We start from the raw sequence: 18,402 nt of genomic DNA, 5'->3' as shown, positions 1-18,402 counted from the left end.
TTGTCCCCGTGAATGTCTAAAAACATCTCAAATCACCGGCAACTATTAGCTGTTCCCAGGTTTGGAAGTTCCTGCTCATCTGTGATAAAACTGCCGAAAACAGGCCATTCTATGCAGGTGTGAAATGCCCCCCCACCCCTCCATATGACTAGCTTTAATTAGCATATGAATGAAACTACCTTAAGGACTCCACTCCTTATTGGATGAAGATAAAATTTGAAAGCAGAAAAGCATTTGTGATTGGCTGCTGTGTGTCAGCCTAGCCAATTACAATGCATTGTAACAAAACCCCTCCTATTTATGATTTAATAAAAATATATATTATACTTATAGTTATATATTTTATTTATAATAATCATTAAAATACTGGATTATTATTAGTACTTATAATGTAAGAAAGTACCAGCTAACTAAAGTCATGATTCCCCATATTAAGAAGAGAAGTTTTGATAAAATATAAGAGATTTATAAATATAGTTCAGACAGATTGTACAAATATTTAAAAAAAATCACACAAAAGTAAATACAATGATGCAATTTTTGTAGTGCAAGTATAATTGTGAAGTTGGCGGTTCATTCCGCTGTGGCGACCCCTGATTATTAAAGGGACTACGCCTAAGGAAAATAAACAAATATGAATGTGCATTCATTCATTCATTCTTTTTTTTTTCGGCTTAGTCCCTTTATTAATCAGAGGTCGCCACAGCGGAATGAACCGCCAATATATTCAGCATATGTTTTACGCAGCGAATGCCCCCTTCCAGCTGCAGCCCATCAATGGGAAACATCCATACACTTTCATTCACACACATACACTTCAGACAATTTAGCTCACCCAATTCACCGAAACCACATGTCTTTAGACTTGTGGGGGAAACTGGAGCACCTGGAGGAAACCCACGCGAACACTGGGAGAACATGCAAACTCCACACAGAAATGCCTTCTGACCCAGCCAAGGCTCAAACCAGTGGCCTTCTTGCTGTGAGGTGACAGCGCTACCCACTGTGCCACCGCATTGCCCATGAATGTGTGTCATGGCTTTAAGTGTTTTTGTGCTGCCTCAGGGTTGTAGTTTTGTAGAGACATTCTTTGAGATGGTATTCCCTGGAAACATTTTTGATATAATGCTGTGTACTTTGAACCAGCTTCCAGTTTTTTTCTGAAGTGTGGCACACAGGTTGCTGAGCTCCTGGCCATGAAACGATGGAGACCTCACAATCCACCCTGACACCATCAACTGTCCCATCCTCCTCATCAGACATCAAATCTGATGTGATGCCCCTACAGAACTCAGTCTCATCTACTGTACTTAATTGATTTGTGTTGGGACAGCATGAAGGGATTGTGTGGAACCCTGTATTTTTTACATTGTAATATTTTTTTGTTATTTTTAATTATATTATCCTCATTATAATGGCGTTTTATATTAAATCATGAATGTTGAAGAATAGTAAAACATCAAAATCTCTAATGCAACAATAAACTTTAAAACAGTGATCTCAAACTCAATTCCTAAAGGGCCAAAGCTCTGCATAGTTTATCGCCAACCACCTTCAACCCACACCTGCTTAATAGTCTCTAGTAGTCTTGAACACCTTGATTAGTTGCATCAGCTGTGATTGATTAGGGTTGGAGCAAAACTGCAGAGCTGCGGTCCTCCAGGAATCCAGTTTGAGACCCACAGGATGATTAAAAAATGCTTGGTTTCACATGATTTGTTTTGGAACAACATAAACATATTAGTTTTATTAGTTTATAACTTATTAGATTTTACAGATTTAGGTGGATGGAACATAAAACAATTAAGTTGTACCCCCAAAAAACACACAAGAGTTGTGTTGTTTCAACGCATTTTATATTAGTAGTTTGAGCAAACAGCAAACTTCATTTTTTTATTTTTTTTTTATGACGGTATTATATGAAAAAACTTAATTTTTTTAAGTGAAGGAATCAATGGTGAATCATGTTGCCATGGTAAATCTGTCTTGGTAAATCAAATAATATACATATTTTGTATTTAATTTTATATTTTACTTATACCTGTGGTTTTCCAATGTTTATGTTTTTTGTGACACTTCTCTCTCTTTCTGTTTCCACAGTATCCTCTTTGCTGACATTGAGGGCTTCACCAGTCTGGCTTCCCAGTGCACTGCCCAGGAGTTAGTGATGACCCTCAACGAGCTTTTCGCACGATTCGACAAACTGGCCGCCGTAAGTATCCACAGCCCATGCCTTCAGCTGAGCAGCTTTTTTTAAAAAAAAAAAAAAAGCAAAACACGACTGAGATGCAAACATATTAATTCGACTCGCGTCCCACTCACACAGCTGACTATGATAGACAGGCCCTCCCTCCTGTCAGAAGTGTGTTTGTGATCACGTTTCACACACCGGGTATCCCGCTGTTTTCCAGGCTAACTATCTCCTCGTTATCTCCACTGGCTCTGGTGACTCACTGCAGCAAAGTCGCCATGTGGTTGTGCACGTACTCATGCCGCTCAAAGAAGAAAACCATCTGCTGTCTGTTCAGATGTTTGCACACTTCTCTAAAGCTTCCAGCAAAAAGACTACAAAAAGTCTGCATTCGTACTTGGGCCTGATGATCAACAATAGAGGTTATTGTATGGGCTGCGGGTTAAATCAAGGCATGCGCCGGGGTGACATTCAGGTGGCTGTCATAAGACCCGGGCTGCTGCCGTGAGTCCTGTGCCCGACCTCAGGCTCTCTCTTCTGCTTTCTTCTTGCGTGTGTCTTTCTGTTCCTAAAAATTGCTTTAATGCTTGAAATTTCAGTCACACTCAAGACTGTTACAATCCAGCTGTGATCTTGAGCATTTCAAAGCAGATTCAGGGTATCCGCAGGGTCTTAAAGTCTTAAAATGTTCTAAATTTCAGGCCTTAAAAGGTCTTAAAATCACTGAAATATTGTGTTGTAAGTCTTAAATCATTTTAAACAGGTCTTAATTTTCTTATGTCAATGTAAAGCAACTAAAAACATTTAATCGCTAACATTCCATCTCAATAAACGTTTTACCAAAACTTTATTCATTAATATTTTGTTACCAATATGGTTTGTCTTCCGACAATAATTTTTTTTTTTAATGTTTTAACTGGGCCATTAGAAAAAATCCTTAACGTTTAGCCTCGTGTAAATCTGAAATTTTACTTGAATGGTCTTAAAGTCTTAAAATTTGACTTGATGAAACCTGTGGAAACCCTGAGATTAAAAGAACATTTCTCTTTACAATGACTTCTGAGTTTGACAAAGTGGTGTGCAAGTTTGGTCCTGGAGAGCCACAGTCATGTAGGGTTTACTTTGATTTCATTTTGTCTGTGCCTAAAAAGAAAGATTCAAAGTCAAAGTTTTGATGACTTACAGAGACTAGAATATCTTTAGTAACGTTCAAAATACATAAATCATTCAAATATATTTATTTAGTTGACTTATGATGTTTTAGAATTAATTAAATTAAATAAAAAAAATGAATTAGGGGTTTAATTAGTAGAAGTTTAAAAAGTAAAATGAATTATTAGGGCTTTTGTTTTTCAAACTGAGTGCAACAAATTATATGCTATTAGATCTGTGACTAATTATTGATTTGTTAGTCAATAAATCTCTAATTTATCGATTAACAAAGGGGGAAAAAAATTACATTTTAATAAATATTAATTACATTAACTGTATACTGTAAAACCCAAAAGGTTACTCAAACTTTTGAGGAAACGGATTGCAACAGACCATTTAAGTTCAAAAACTAAACCTAATGAGTACTGTAAACTTAATCCATTTTAGTAAAAGAAGCAATTTAAGCACAGTAAACACACTGTGAACTTACTCCATATAAGTTGAAGCAATGGGGTATTAAATTAACTCATTACCTTTAATACTGAGTTCAAAACTTTTCAAATGAGTAGAATTTACTTTCAGTAAATTGAATTAGCTACACTCATTTCATTTGATAAAGTTGACAGTTGGGTTTCACAGTGTTATTATGATTTAATATGACAATTATTTTTTTTATAATACTTATTTACTTAATATTTTAAGTAATTACTTAATCAATAAGCAATTGTTTTATTTTCTGACTCTATCAATTAGTTTTTGCAGATCTATGTACTATATTGCAGTTAATCAAATTAAAAATAGAAATTTTTCATAGGGATTTATGTGATTTTCATTACATTATTTTTAAAAACCATTTTAAGGTAAATAGGAATTTTCCCTATACAAAATCATTTATATTAGGGGTGACACTTTAATTATTTAATTAAATTTAATTAAATTTAAACTTTATTATTTGTTTATTTTTTGTTAATTAGTTGTTGCAGATTTATAAAAAGTTTATTTTATGGTTAAAAAATAATGATGAAACACTTCATATTTGGTTGAGCTATGTTTTAGTATCATATAACCTTTTTTTTATTCATTTCCAAGAGATTTCTGATGAGATTACTGATGTTTTCCAAGAAAAACATCAGAACAAATTAGGATGGATTTTTGAAATCATGAAACCAGGATGCCAAACTTACTTTATAAAAAAATTGACTGTAGACACAGATTAAAATCTGACCTCTCTAAGCCATTTGGGAACAGTTGGGTTTTGAGTTTGTTTTGTCTCCATAAATCGTGTAAATCCCTATGAAAATCCACACCCTTAAAAGGAAAAACCATTTGTGGAATGCGAAGGGGTTTTAATGGAGAAAATACGTTATATGTAACACATTCCCTTTGTTGGATATCACGTATCACACCCTAATAGTTATGAAATGGCATGTGATGTATTATTTAAACTGGTAACACTTTAGAATAATGGTCCAGTAGTTAATGTGTTTACATTAAACTTAACATTAAATTTGAATAGTCTTGTAAAGCATCTGTTAATCATAGTTCAATATAGCTAACGCATTATTAAAATCCAAAGTTGTTTTTGTTAACATTAGGTAATGCAAAGTGAGTGAACATGAACTACTGTTATTCAACTTAAATAACATTAACTAACAATAACAAAAATAAATACATACATAATAAATGTTTTACTAATTGTTTGTAAACACATTAACTAACATTAACTAATGGGCCATTACCTTTATACTTTTAAATTAAGGGCCTTATAGATGAACTAATCTAAATGTTAACAACAGCACTTCAAACAGCCGAAATATCCGTCCTTGAACCACAAAACTAGCCATAACTGTACATTTTTTGGAAATTTAGATTTACACATCACATTAAATCTGAATAAATAAGCTTCCCATTGATGTATGGTTTCTTAGAATAGTTCTAGTTTTGGCCAAGCTACAACTATTAGGACATCTAGAATCTGAGGGTTCAAAAACAATTGAAATATTGAGAAAATCGTCTATGAAGTTGTCTAAGGTTAATTTTGGCTAAATTTGAAAACTGTGTTTGCGTCTAAATGTTCCATGCCCACACCATTGTTTTCAGTTCTTTCCATCATCCACACTATCAGCTGAAACACTTTTAATTATGTACTTTCAATGCACACAGACATAAGACGCTTTTACCTCTGTCATGTTTGCCTGCCGTTAATTTACTTTCCATCTCTTTGAAATGTTGCAACATTTTGTCGTCTGCTTCTGCAGCTGAACAATAGTTCCAAGTAAACGTTATATGTTCGAGACAGGCAAGAGGCAATATGGATTAAATACAAACTTGACCGAAGAAGTGTATCTGAACATAGACCTGTGATCATTAAAGACACAGTGATACAGCAAGTATCACTATACGGTATCTTGCTTGTTTTTTTACAGAGCTATATTTGAAAGTCTTATTCGCTATAGAATCACAGTCTGGTTTGGAAATCTGTCTGTTCAATTGAAAAATAAATTGGTTCATATTAAAAAAACAGCCATGAAAATCATAAAAATAAAACAATACAAGCCCATACATGCTCTTTATGAACAGGCGGTCATGAGAAGAGCAATACATATTAGTGCTGATTCCAAACATCCTCTTATAAGTGGATATCAGCTGTTACCGTTAGGAAGAAGACAGAGAACGCCAATATGTAAAACCAATAGATTGAAGCTTTCGTTTGTTCCTACCTCGATAAAGCTATTGAACTCTATCAAGAACAATGCACCTGTAGAATATTAGCACCTGACTGTGTTCTGTGCTTTATATATTTCATAATTATATATTTATATATGGTCTAATTTTGTAAACAATGAATATTCATAATAGTTTTGTTTGTTTTATTTATTTTATTGTCTGCTTAGAGCAACGTTGTAGCACTTTATTGCCCAAGACAAATTTCCTCGGGGACAAATAAAGTTTATCCTATCCCATCCCAAACTGACATTGTTTGACTAATCTTTGATAAAGCTGTCAAAACACACAGCATCCAAAACATCTGGTTTACAATTTTGTAAATTTTTGTTAGCTGTATTGGTCACTAAATTGAGTCACATGATTAAATAGCGTCGTTGTTTTCGAAAACCTCAATTTTCAGTCCACACTGCAACACAAAAATGCCGTTTTTACATTTTGTCCACTTTGGACTGTATTTAAAAAGATTTGTTTCCTAAAAATGCCATCTCGGTGTGGGCGTAAGGTCAGAGTAGAGCAAAAAAATATGTGTTTTTAAATGTACTAGTGTGGACATGGCCTAAATGAAGTGTTTAGCAATGCATATTACTAATAAAAATAGAGCTTTTGGTATATTTATAGTGGGACATCTACAAAATCTCTTCATGAAACATGGTCTTTATATTCTAATGATTTTTGGCATCAAAGTGAAATCAATAATTTTGACAAACACAATGTATTTTTGGAAATTGCCAAACCCTATTTGTGCATCATGAGATTATTGTAGGGTTGTGATTTCTGCTCAATTATCACTGTCCTGTGTTTCAGGAGAATCACTGTCTGCGGATCAAGATTCTGGGTGACTGCTACTACTGTGTGTCAGGGCTGCCGGAGGCCCGTGCTGACCATGCGCACTGCTGTGTGGAGATGGGAGTGGACATGATAGAAGCAATCTCGTGAGTATGACAGTGTTGCTTCTGTTCGTCAGACAGGAACAGCAAGGCTTTTGTGTCTTCTTTTAAATGCCCTCTGAAAATGTACTTCAGCCCGGAGATACACAGGAGACGCTGTGGTGAATCGAGACCTGCTGCGATCCCCAGAAATGGATACACTTTGATGTCCCTTTTCAAATCGTCTCATTATTGCAGTGCTTTTCAAAGTCCGGACTCTGGAAATTTAATCCGGACCCGCCTCTATTTTATATTTCAAGAGTACTAATTATGTGTAAGGGAATGAAAGTGTGGATTTACGGCTTTGATAAATACATGTTAAGTTTGCAATCTTTTTAGCTACTTTCGGCCATGGTTCAAATTGAAACCAAAGGTGACATTTAAAGGTTTGCTGTTTGAAGCTGTTGTCATGACATCCAGTCAGCACCTTCATGACCTCACTGCAGTGAGCGTTTGAATGGGTTTGGATGTCAGTTTCCAGAAAAGAAACGTTTGCAAAGAGAATAGTTTGACAGAGGTATTCATTCATTTCTCTTCAGTTCTGTACAAAACTCTTCTGTTTGATTTGTTTGAGATCATTTGAGTTGGAGTTGGAAATGTCAAATACCACTATGAAACAAAAGTTTAGTCAGCTGACAAAATACGTAAAGTGTCATTTCTTACACTAGCCTGCTCTGTGTTTTGCACCATTTTAGTTTTGACCTACCTCTGGATGTTTTTCTGTTTTGTCACTTGCAGTTTTGCCACTTTTGCAATTGTAATAATGTATTTTTGAAAGCAAAAGACACTATTTGTAATTGTTAAATTGCGTATTGATTGATATTTTTCTTATAATAATTTTTTCCAGAGTTTTGACCTTCAGATTTGGACTTTTAAATTGAGACTTTGGGATCCCCTCCATTATTACACAGTACTTCCATGGTTAGATTTAGTCATTAAATTGCATGTAGTCATAGTTAGTACTCTTTGTTAATATGTATGCAAAAAAAGTCACAGAAGTATTGCAGCAAGGATTTTCCAGAGGTTTTCAATCACATGTATTTCAGGACACTGGGCTGGCCATTTCAATGGTTTCAGTTTCAAGAAACTGCTTTACCCGTTTTGCTGTGTGACGGTGCTCATTGCCCTGCATGAAAATTTGCTGGTTGATTAGGCGATAAACCCAGAGAACGAATCATGATTTTGACACATTTTTAATCATAATAGTTTTAATAATTCTTCTTCTTCTTCTTAATCCTGTATGGTTGCAGGGTCGGCTGTTTGGAACAAGCCATTTTAGACTTTTACGACTTTTTTTTTTTTTTTTTTTTTTTTTTTTTTACACATTCCGGCCGGCCTGTCGTCTGGGCCTGTCAAGCTCATACACTCATACACTACGGACAATTTAGCCTACCCAATTCAACTGCAGCATGTCTTTGGACTGTGGGGAAAACCGGAGCACCCGGAGGAAACCCAGAGAGAAAACATGCAAACTCCTCACAGAAACACCAACTGAGTCGAGGTTCGAACCAGCGGCCTAATAGTTTTAATAATTAATTTCTAATAACTAAAAATATAGCTAATAATATTGACCTTAAAAATAGTTTCAAAATTTTGAATATGCTTTTATCTCAGCCAAATTAAAATAAATAAACATTCCTCAGAAGAAGAAACAATAATATATTTTATTGTATTAATATTAGAATAAAGTTGTAAGTATTTTAAATCGTGGGAAAATGTCCTTGCTCAAAGCATTAAACATCACTTGGGAAAATTTGAAAAATAATACAAATTTGACAGAAGGACAAATAATTATGACTTCAACTATATAAAAGAAAATATCGGTGACCTGGAAATTTTCGGTTTCTATCTAATTTTGATGTCTGTGTATTGTCAGAATATATTCCATATGTCATTATATTATTAATATGGTTGTTGACGCAAATGCATTAATGCGTTAATTATTTTAATGTTTTAATGCATACGTTAATGTTGAAATAATTGGATGAAAAAAAATTACTGAAGCATGCAGAGTAGCATAATGTAATTTACACCATGCAGTTCAACTTACAAGCTTTGACATTTGGTGGAAGCTACAGTACAGTATGTAGGCGCTCCTTTTAAAAAGAAAAATCATGTTATAAAGCATTAAGTGCATTGCATAGGCTATGACTATATTAGATTACTCATCAAATGCTTAATGCATTCATTCATTCATGCAATTTCCTTCAGCTTAGTCTCTATTTCAGAGGTTGCCACAGCAAAATGAACCACCAGCTATTCTAGCATATGTTTAATATAGCAGATGCCGTTTCAGCCGCAACCCACACACTACGGACAATTTAGTTAATTCAATTCACCTGTACAGCATGTCTTTGGACTCTGGGGGAAACCGGAGCACCAGGAGGAAACCCACATGAACTCGGGGAGAAAATGCAAACTCCACACAGAAATGCCATCTGGCCTAGCCGGGACTCAAACCAGCGACCTTCTTACTGTGAGGCAAGAGTGCTAACCACAAAGCCACCGTGCTGCTCGCAAATCATTAGCGTGTATATATTTTGTTTCTTGAGTTAAGAAAATGTTGTACTCTTTTAAACAACCTGTTCTTTATTCGTCTTGAAATGCAAACAAGAAGAGACGGTCCAAACTGTGCACTTCATTTAACACTAAGGCAGGAGAGAGGATCTGCAGACAGATTAGGATCCAGTGAAGTTGAGATTTATTCACAGGCTTTTCATTTTGATTTAATTATTTAGCGAATCCACAGATGAAAGAGTCAACAACATAAAGTAAATACAAGGCTTCTGCCTGACAGGAGTGATATGTTGTTGATATAATAGTAAAAGAAAGATTGTTTTTAACTTTTTAGAAATTTTGATGGAATGTTTATATATAATATATTCTTAACACTGTGTCTGCCCATTTTTTGTTTATATAACAGGGACAGTACACTGACATTGTTATACAAGGACATCCAATGCCGCGTACATAGGATATTGTAGGTTATAGCATGAAGCTAATTTGCAGCCTTCGTCCCTGGTTAGGCTTTCTAAAAAAAAATCAACAAATAAAAACAATACATCAAACATGTGCAGTATATGCAGTGCCACAAACATAAAATGTGAGTCAATCTGGATACTAAAGAGAAATGTAAACCTGACCAACCTGAAAGAATATACTTAACGTTCACAAAGCTGTAAAGATTTCAACCATTCTTTTAGCTTTACAGATAAAAAAGGTAGTTCTGGTTGTAACTTTAAATCATCTGGCGTGTCTATATATATATATATATATATATATATATATATATATATATATATATATATATATATATATATATATATATATATATATATATATACACACACATGTATGTATGTGTATATATGTATGTGTATATATATATATATATATATATATATATATATATATATATATATATATATATATATATATATATATTATTATACAGTTATACAGTTATACATGTATAATATATATATATATATATATATATATATATATATATATATATTATACAGCCCCCCTAAATTATTAGCGCCCCTGTTTATTTTCCCCAATTTCTGTTTAACGGAGGGAAGATTATTTCAGCACATTTCTAAACATAATAGTTTTAAAAACTCATTTCTAATAACTGATTTATTTTATCTTTGTCATGATGACAGTAAAAAATATTTTACTAGATATTTTTCAAGACTTCTATACAGCTTAAAGTGACATTTAAAGGCTTAATTAGGGTAATTAGGGTAACTAGGCAGGTTAGGGTAATTAGGCAAGTTATTGTATAACGATGGTTTGTTCTTAAGACAATCGAACAAAAAATTAGCTTAAAGGGGCTAATAATTTTGTCCCAAAAATAGGTTTTAAAAAATTAAAAACTGCTTTTATTCTAAAAAATTCAAAAGGGTGCTAATAATTCTGATTTTAACTGTGTGTGTATGTATATGTATGTATATGTATGTATGTATGTATGTATGTATGTATGTATGTATGTATGTATGTATGTATGTATGTATGTATGTATGTATGTATGTATGTATGTATGTATGTATGTATGTATGTATGTATGTATGTATGTATGTATGTATGTATGTATATGTATGTATATGTATGTATATGTATGTATGTATATGTATGTATATATATATATATATATATATATATATACACATACATACATACATACATACATACATACATACATACATACATACATACATATGTATGTATGTGTATGTATATATGTATATATATATATATAGATGTGTGTGTGTGTGTGTGTGTGTGTGTATGTATGTATATGTATCTATGTGTGTGTGTTATCATACAAAAGCAGTTTTAATTCGCAATTTCATAACAGGATTAAATTTACTAAATTGTCATAGAAAACAAAAAATAAATGGAACTTGAGACCTCCTATAATATTCAGTTTCACCTCCTCTGAAATGTCATTAAATCAATGTTTTCTAAAGGTTTGGTGCATCCTTTCACTATTGAAAAAGGAGCATCTTCAGAATTAGTTTTGTATCCAAGGAAACGGACACTTTTAACTGAAGGTTCATGGAAAGGCTGAGCTCAGAGAGAACACTTAATTTTACTAGTAATGACTAAATTGTCCTAAGCATTGCGTTCTTTCTAGAAACTTTGAATTGGCCTGAGTGGGTTTGTCCGGGACTTCTAATTAGTCAGGTCGGTCATTGTTTAATTGAGTTGTTTCTGAGTTATTTGTCTGGTGTTCATGTAAACGTGTCTGCAGGCCTGACTCCTCTAATGTTCAGTATGTCAAAGCAGTTGTTTGTTAAGGCAGGATTGGAGCTGGTGACTGGCTTTCTGCTCCACTGAGCACGTGTCTGTGTTTCTCTGAGCTCCAGCCAGCCGCCCAGCGCCCCGTCACAGGAAGAGACCATTTTTCCGCAGACTTGCCTGTCGCACTCAATGTTCAAAGGAGTTTGATGGCTTGTTTGCTGTGTGACGTCGGGATCAGAATGTGCTGGTAACTTGTTGATGTGCCTGGTGGAAAGGTGCGTTTTGAGGAGCACTGAATCCACCTTGGGGTTTCTTCTTAAAGGGAAAGTGAGATGACATTTGTTTTGTGAGAAAGGTTATGAATTTATTGTATTGAATTGTTAAGCTTGTGTCCGAATGTAGGAAATACTGTTCTGTTGGTTGTATTGAGAACGAGTAAAGAGAAAGCTACCATTTCCCTTCAAACCGTAAAAATCCCTTATTTTTGTATCTTCTGCAGTGTTTTTGTGCCGAGTAAAATATTTTTGATTTATACTTGATTTTTATAAAAACATTATATAATTTTAATTTGACCTCTATTGTTTTTGCTATTTTTCTTGATTTTTTTTTTTGTTTGTTTACTAACTGGTAGGAGGAAAAAAAGATGAAATTCATCAATATAAACCATATAAAACCATGATATTAAACCATGACTTATCAATATGTGAGCTCAGATTTTTGTAAAGCATACTTTCAGTTTTTTAATCCATACTAACAATCCATACCTCGCCACTGGCTTGCTTGGTTTTGGGACTTGTGGAGCTGGAGATGGATTTGCTCTTCAGTGTTTGAACTTTCAGCAGTGAAAATTAAACAAAACTAAACTAGACTTCAACTCTGAAATCTGGACTGACACAGTTTCAATTTACTCGTACTTAAAGCTAGTAAAGCTGCTTTGACACAAGCGCTATAGAAATAAAGATGAATTGAATTGAATTAATTCATGCATGCACTTTTGAAATCAATTCCTAAAGATTTCTAAATTGTAGTCTAATGACAAAATTTCCAGATTAGTTATGTATTAATAAATACAAAGCCCAGGAAGTTACTTGTGGAAGGGAAAAAAACTATGTGTGGCAACAATCTTCTTTGTTTAAATACTAAATGATAATTTAATTGATCCCCTTTTTTTATCGTATAGTCTTTTAGTGCAAGAGTTATAAATTTGTGTAAGGATAAAACATGCATGTTTTACAAAATCGGAGTACACAATCTGGAAGTTTGTGGGTACGGTTTAATAATCCATTAGCACAGTTTGTTAAACCAGTGTTTCTCAACCACGTTCCTGAAGGACCACCAACACTGCATGTTTTGAATGTCTCACACCCATTATGGGTCTTTTAATCTCTGCTAATGAGCTGATGATCTGAATCAGGTGTGTTTGGTTAAGGAGACATGGAACATGTGCAGGGCTGGTGCTTCTCCAGGAATATGGTTGACAAACTGATGCAAGCAAGTTTTATAAACCAAGGGAAGTCTTATTTCATCTTGGCTTATGCTTCTTGTTTTGATTTTTCCTCTAGATTTAGTTCATTTTTTCATCTGGAATAATTTTTTTTCGGTTTAGCTTTTTTGTTGTTTTGGTTTGTTTCTTGTGTGATTTTTGGCTTTGTGCTTTGTTATATTATATGCTTAAATCATTACAGTTTTAATTCAAATAAAACTTGTTACATATATATTTTAACATATTTTTATTTCAAAGTGTTTAGCACTGTTGCTTCACAGTAAGAAGGCCGCTGGTTTAAGTCTCAGTTGGGTCAGTTGACATCTGTGGGTTTACATGTTCTCCCCGTGTTCGTGAGGGTTTCCTCCTGTTACTCCGGTTTCCCCCACAGTCCAAAGACATGCGCTATAGGTGAATTGAATAAACTAAATTGCCCATAGTGTGTGGGAATGAGAGAGTGTATGGGTGTTTCCCAGTGCTGGATTGTGGCTGGAAGGGCATCCACAGCTTAAAAGATATGATGGAATAGTTGGCAGTTCATTCCGCTGTGACGACCCCTGACGAAATAAGAGACTAAGCCGAAAACAAAAATGAATTAATGAATAATTCATATATTATTGGCTGGATGTACCACTGTGTTTATCACGTTTAAAGCAGCACATTCTTAAGGAGAAATCATTGTTTCTGCAAAGTCACTTTTTTTCTCAGTTGAGCTGATGGCAGTCATCATGAATTATAATAAGGTTTAGATTAAAATCCCCTCTCTCCTTGACTAAAGGTGACATGGTGGCAAAGCTTATGTCACTTTCTTCACATACTTTATCAAAGCTTATATTTAAACCGCTTTCTCAGTAATGTGTAGCAACACTGGAAGTTTTAAAATCACCACAGAGTATAAAATTAGCATATAAACTAATTTTGAATCCTTCAATTAACAATTGTATTTTTTTTTTGTGTGTGTGTGCACTCCAGCTTGGTGAGGGAAGTCACCGGTGTGAACGTCAACATGCGTGTTGGAATACACAGCGGGCGCGTTCACTGCGGGGTGCTGGGATTAAGGAAATGGCAGTTTGATGTCTGGTCCAACGATGTCACCTTGGCCAACCACATGGAAGCTGGGGGCAAAGCAGGGTGGGTTCATGAACTTTGCATGTATTTTTTTATTTTTTTTTGCTCATGTTTTCTCACCTGAACTCCCTATGTCTCTTCACTTTTAAAATCGGATTCTTTTTCCATTAACACAAGGCAAGTTTAGACGTGTCTTTGTGCTGTTATCTTTCTCACCATAACTTTGTTCAGAATAGCATACTACTTCTGTCATGTCAGTTTATAACACTTTTATTTATATAGTTCTTTTTTCAGCACAAATACACTGTAATAGATGCAGACTTCAATTATGAGTCAATTTTGAATTCAGGAAAGCAGCTCCAAATAGGCAAGTGTCATTATTCGATTTTGATATAGTTCAGTTCAATTGCTGTAAAATTAATCAATTATGATTTTTTTTATTCAGATATGGAGAGTTGAATAAGGCAGTAGTGTCATTAATCAGCTCAAGTTACTTCAGGATGGTTTAATTCAGTATTTCAATGAAGATTAATCAATTGTGAAACAATATTTTGCATAGTATTTTTGTATTCTGTAAGCGTAGTACCTGATTGTTTTAAAACTGTTATTAAAAACTTAGCCTTCGTTTAAATCAGGGTTTTTAATCTTGTTGATGATCGTTATATTAAGGACCTCCAACCTAATGTAAATTAAACCTATATATTGTGTTTTTTAGATTTTATTTATTCACGCAGACATACATACACGAGTACACATGCACGCTTATTGTTTTTTTTTTATATATATCTAATGCATGTTATATGTCTTGACACAATGAATGTAACACTTTTAATAATATCTTTTTATTATCTGTTTATGAAGTATGTTTTACTTCCTAAAATGAATCTCATTTGCTGACAACGAATGTTTAATGCTGTTTCTCACACTATGAAAAATAGTAGGCTGCATGCACTCACTAGCGTTTCATTCTGCCTAATTTAATGCCACATTTTTTCTAATCATCTCAGGCGTATACATATCACCAAGGCCACTCTAAACTACCTGAATGGGGATTATGATGTGGAACCTGGATCTGGTGGAGAAAGAAACGTGTATCTCAAGAAGCACAACATTGAAACCTACCTCATTGTGGGCTGCAGTCAGAAGCGGGTGAGACTTTTTAAAAAAATTATTATTATTATATATTTATATATATATTTTAGATAAAACAGGCTACAAAACAGTTTTTCATGTACCTGTCAATTTTTACATTTTGTGCATTTAATTTTGTGTGTGTGTGTTAGGTCACACGTTACAATAAGGTTTAATTTGTTACTGTTAGTAATATATTTACTAACATGAACTAATAATGAACAATACTTGTACGCCATTTATTAATCATAGTTCAACATTTACTAATACTTTATCAAAATCCAACAGGGTAACTGTTACCCTGATAAAGGCAGACTTCTGTCGAAACGCGTAGGTTTTTAGAGATTTAGCCATGTGAATAAAGGCTTTTTAAATTTTTCACTATATTCGAGTGCCTTGGACTGATTCTTGTTGCTGTATTTTGATTTATTTGTACTGTATATCTTTTTGTTGTTTTTTTTTTAACAAGTAAATAAACAAGTGATCACACCATTTGATCGGTCATCATGACTGCAGCAACTTTGAGCCCCCAAAGGGTCCGGTTTGACTGCTCCGTTTTCAACTCTGTCCCCGCCTGCGCTCGGCTAATCTCGTTGATCATCGGCTACAGTCGTGCTTCATGTTGAACGCACCTAATGAATCAAAAAATGAATCAAGCAAGCAACGAATCAAGAAATGAATCCAGCTATAAATCAAGTAAGCAAACAATGAATCAAGCAAGCAAGCAACGAATCAAGCAACAAATCAAGCAGATTCACAGATGAGATTAGCCAAGCGAATCGAGGAATGAATCAAGCAAACAAGCAACGAATCGAGGAATGAATCAAGCAAACAAGCAACGAATCGAGCAATGAATCAAGCAAGCAAGCAACGAATCGAGCAATGAATCAAGCAAGCAAGCAACGAATCGAGCAATGAATCAAGCAAATAAGCAATGAATCAAGCAAGCAAGCAACAAATCAAGCAATGAATCAAGCAAGCAAGCAACGAATCAAGCAATGAATCAAGCAAGCAATGAATCGAGCAATGAATCAAGCAAGCAAGCAATGAATCGAGTAATAAATCAAGCAAGGCAGGGATAAATCAAGCAATGAATCAAGAAAGCAAGCAACGAATCGAGCAATGAATCAAGCAAACAAGCAATGAATCAAGCAAACAAGCAATGAATCAAGCAAACAAGCAACGAATCCAGCAATGAATCAAGCAATGAATCAAGTAATGAATCAAGCAATGAATCAAGCAAGCAATCAATGAATCAAGTAATGAATCAAAGCAAGCAATGAATCAAGCAATGTATGAAGCAATGTATGAAGCAATGAATCAAGAAAGAAATGAATCGAGCAAGCAAGCAATAAATCAAGTAATAAATCAAGAAAGCAAGCAATGAATCAAGCAAGCAAGCAATGTATAAAGCAATGAATCAAGAAATAAATAAATTAAGCAAGCAAGCAATGAATCAAGCAATGAATCAAGAAATAAATAAATTAAGCAAGCAAGCAATGAATCAAGCAATGAATCAAGCAAGCAAGCAATGAATCAAGCAATGAATCAAGCAAGCAAGCAATGAATCAATAAATAAATAAATAAATAATACAATGCAAAAAAATTTAATGTACAGATTTTTGAACAAGGAAGGTCTCCAAATAAATAATGGCTTATTTGCTTATTAAAATATAATGTTTTTAATAGTAAAAGAAAATGGCTGCATCCGTTAATGTGATCAATCTGCTTTGGTTGTAAGGCGATAAATATTAGTTTTTTTTTGTTTCGTTTTTTTTTTACATATTCATCGGCAGTGTATTGCCTTAATTTTATAATTCCGATGAATTATTTCAGATGTGTTTATTGTTGTTTATTTTTAAATACTCTACAAACTCTAAACCTAATACACCTGGTGTTCAACAAGCGATCATTCTCTGTTAATATTCACAGCCTTTTTCTTATGCAAAAACACCTAGTGCTCAGAAATGGCATGACTCACATGATGCAGAAGATGAATGCAAATGAACTCTGTTGATGCATTCAGAGAAATGTGACGTCAGAGAACATGCTAGCTAATAACTTTGACATTGAGAAAGCATAGACCGTAATACTGCTCTGGTTTTATGTTTCCTCTCACAGAAAGAAGAAAAGGCCATGATTGCTAAGATGAACCGACAGCGCACCAACTCGGTCACTCATAACAGCACTCACTGGACCGACCGGCCCTTCTATAATCACCTGAATGCCAATTCTGTTTCCAAGGAGATGAAGAGGATGGTGAGGAAGCTGCACTTTAGAAAAGGGTCGCATTTACCACCCTTGTAGTATGAGAATATTAACTCTGTGCTAAAAAAAAAAAAAAAAAAAAAAAAAACATGTCTGTTTGAATTTACTCTAATTGGCGTGTCTAAAACCCATTAGGGCCTCTGTCAGAGGAAAAGGCCGTTGACAGGGGAGGCTTTTTGTGTCCTGTGTTAACTAAGCCTAAACAATCCCAAGGACATTGCTTAGGGGCCACATGTAAAGGGTCTCCTTCCCTTTGTGGTCGTCCCTGTTCTTTCATTGAGTTCTCAGGTCTTCTTCAGCTCTGGAACCCAAAGGGAACAACACTCTAATTAAATAAAGCTGAATTTCCTCACATACAGGCCTGAGGGATTTAATCAGGCAAAGTGGAACCAGCAATTAGTCCCTATGCACACCATGGGAATAGCCTTTATCTTTTCTTTTTTTTGTTCTCTTTTTTAAGTCAGAATTACCTGTTTCTTTCATCTTGGATAACATGGTAAGAAGGAACAGCAAAATCCATGCAAAATTTGAACTACGAAATAAAAAAAATTAATTAATTAAAAGAATATTCAAAGTTTGGTTTACTATTATTTTTACTATTTCTAATAGTTAAATTTTAACTTTTTAAAAATGGTCACTTTCTTTTTTTCAGCTAGAATATCTTCTATAAAACAATGAGATAATGTAAAATATTAAATAAAATTAAA

General features: G+C 34.2%; 1 protein-coding gene across 5 annotated transcripts in view; it reads left to right on the top strand.

The window, feature by feature from the left end:
- Positions 1–18,402, top strand: part of adcy5 (adenylate cyclase 5) — a 153,953-nt gene that overhangs the window by 102,369 nt on the left and 33,182 nt on the right. For all 5 annotated transcript variants that reach the window (XR_012384996.1, XR_012384995.1, XR_012384994.1 and 2 more), the window contains 5 exon segments: positions 2,101–2,212; positions 6,875–7,002; positions 14,201–14,359; positions 15,304–15,445; positions 17,549–17,686. Coding sequence is in view for 2 of the 5 variants with exons in the window: in NM_001171585.3 (NP_001165056.1) it covers positions 2,101–2,212; positions 6,875–7,002; positions 14,201–14,359; positions 15,304–15,445; positions 17,549–17,686 (679 nt within the window). In the remaining 3 variants the exon portion in view is untranslated.

This window comes from Danio rerio, chromosome 9 (assembly GCF_049306965.1).
Source record: "Danio rerio strain Tuebingen ecotype United States chromosome 9, GRCz12tu, whole genome shotgun sequence".
NCBI classification, from domain to species: Eukaryota; Metazoa; Chordata; class Actinopteri; order Cypriniformes; family Danionidae; genus Danio; species Danio rerio.
The sequence above is the reverse complement of the archived record's forward strand: the minus strand, read 5'-3'. Positions and strand labels throughout refer to the sequence as shown.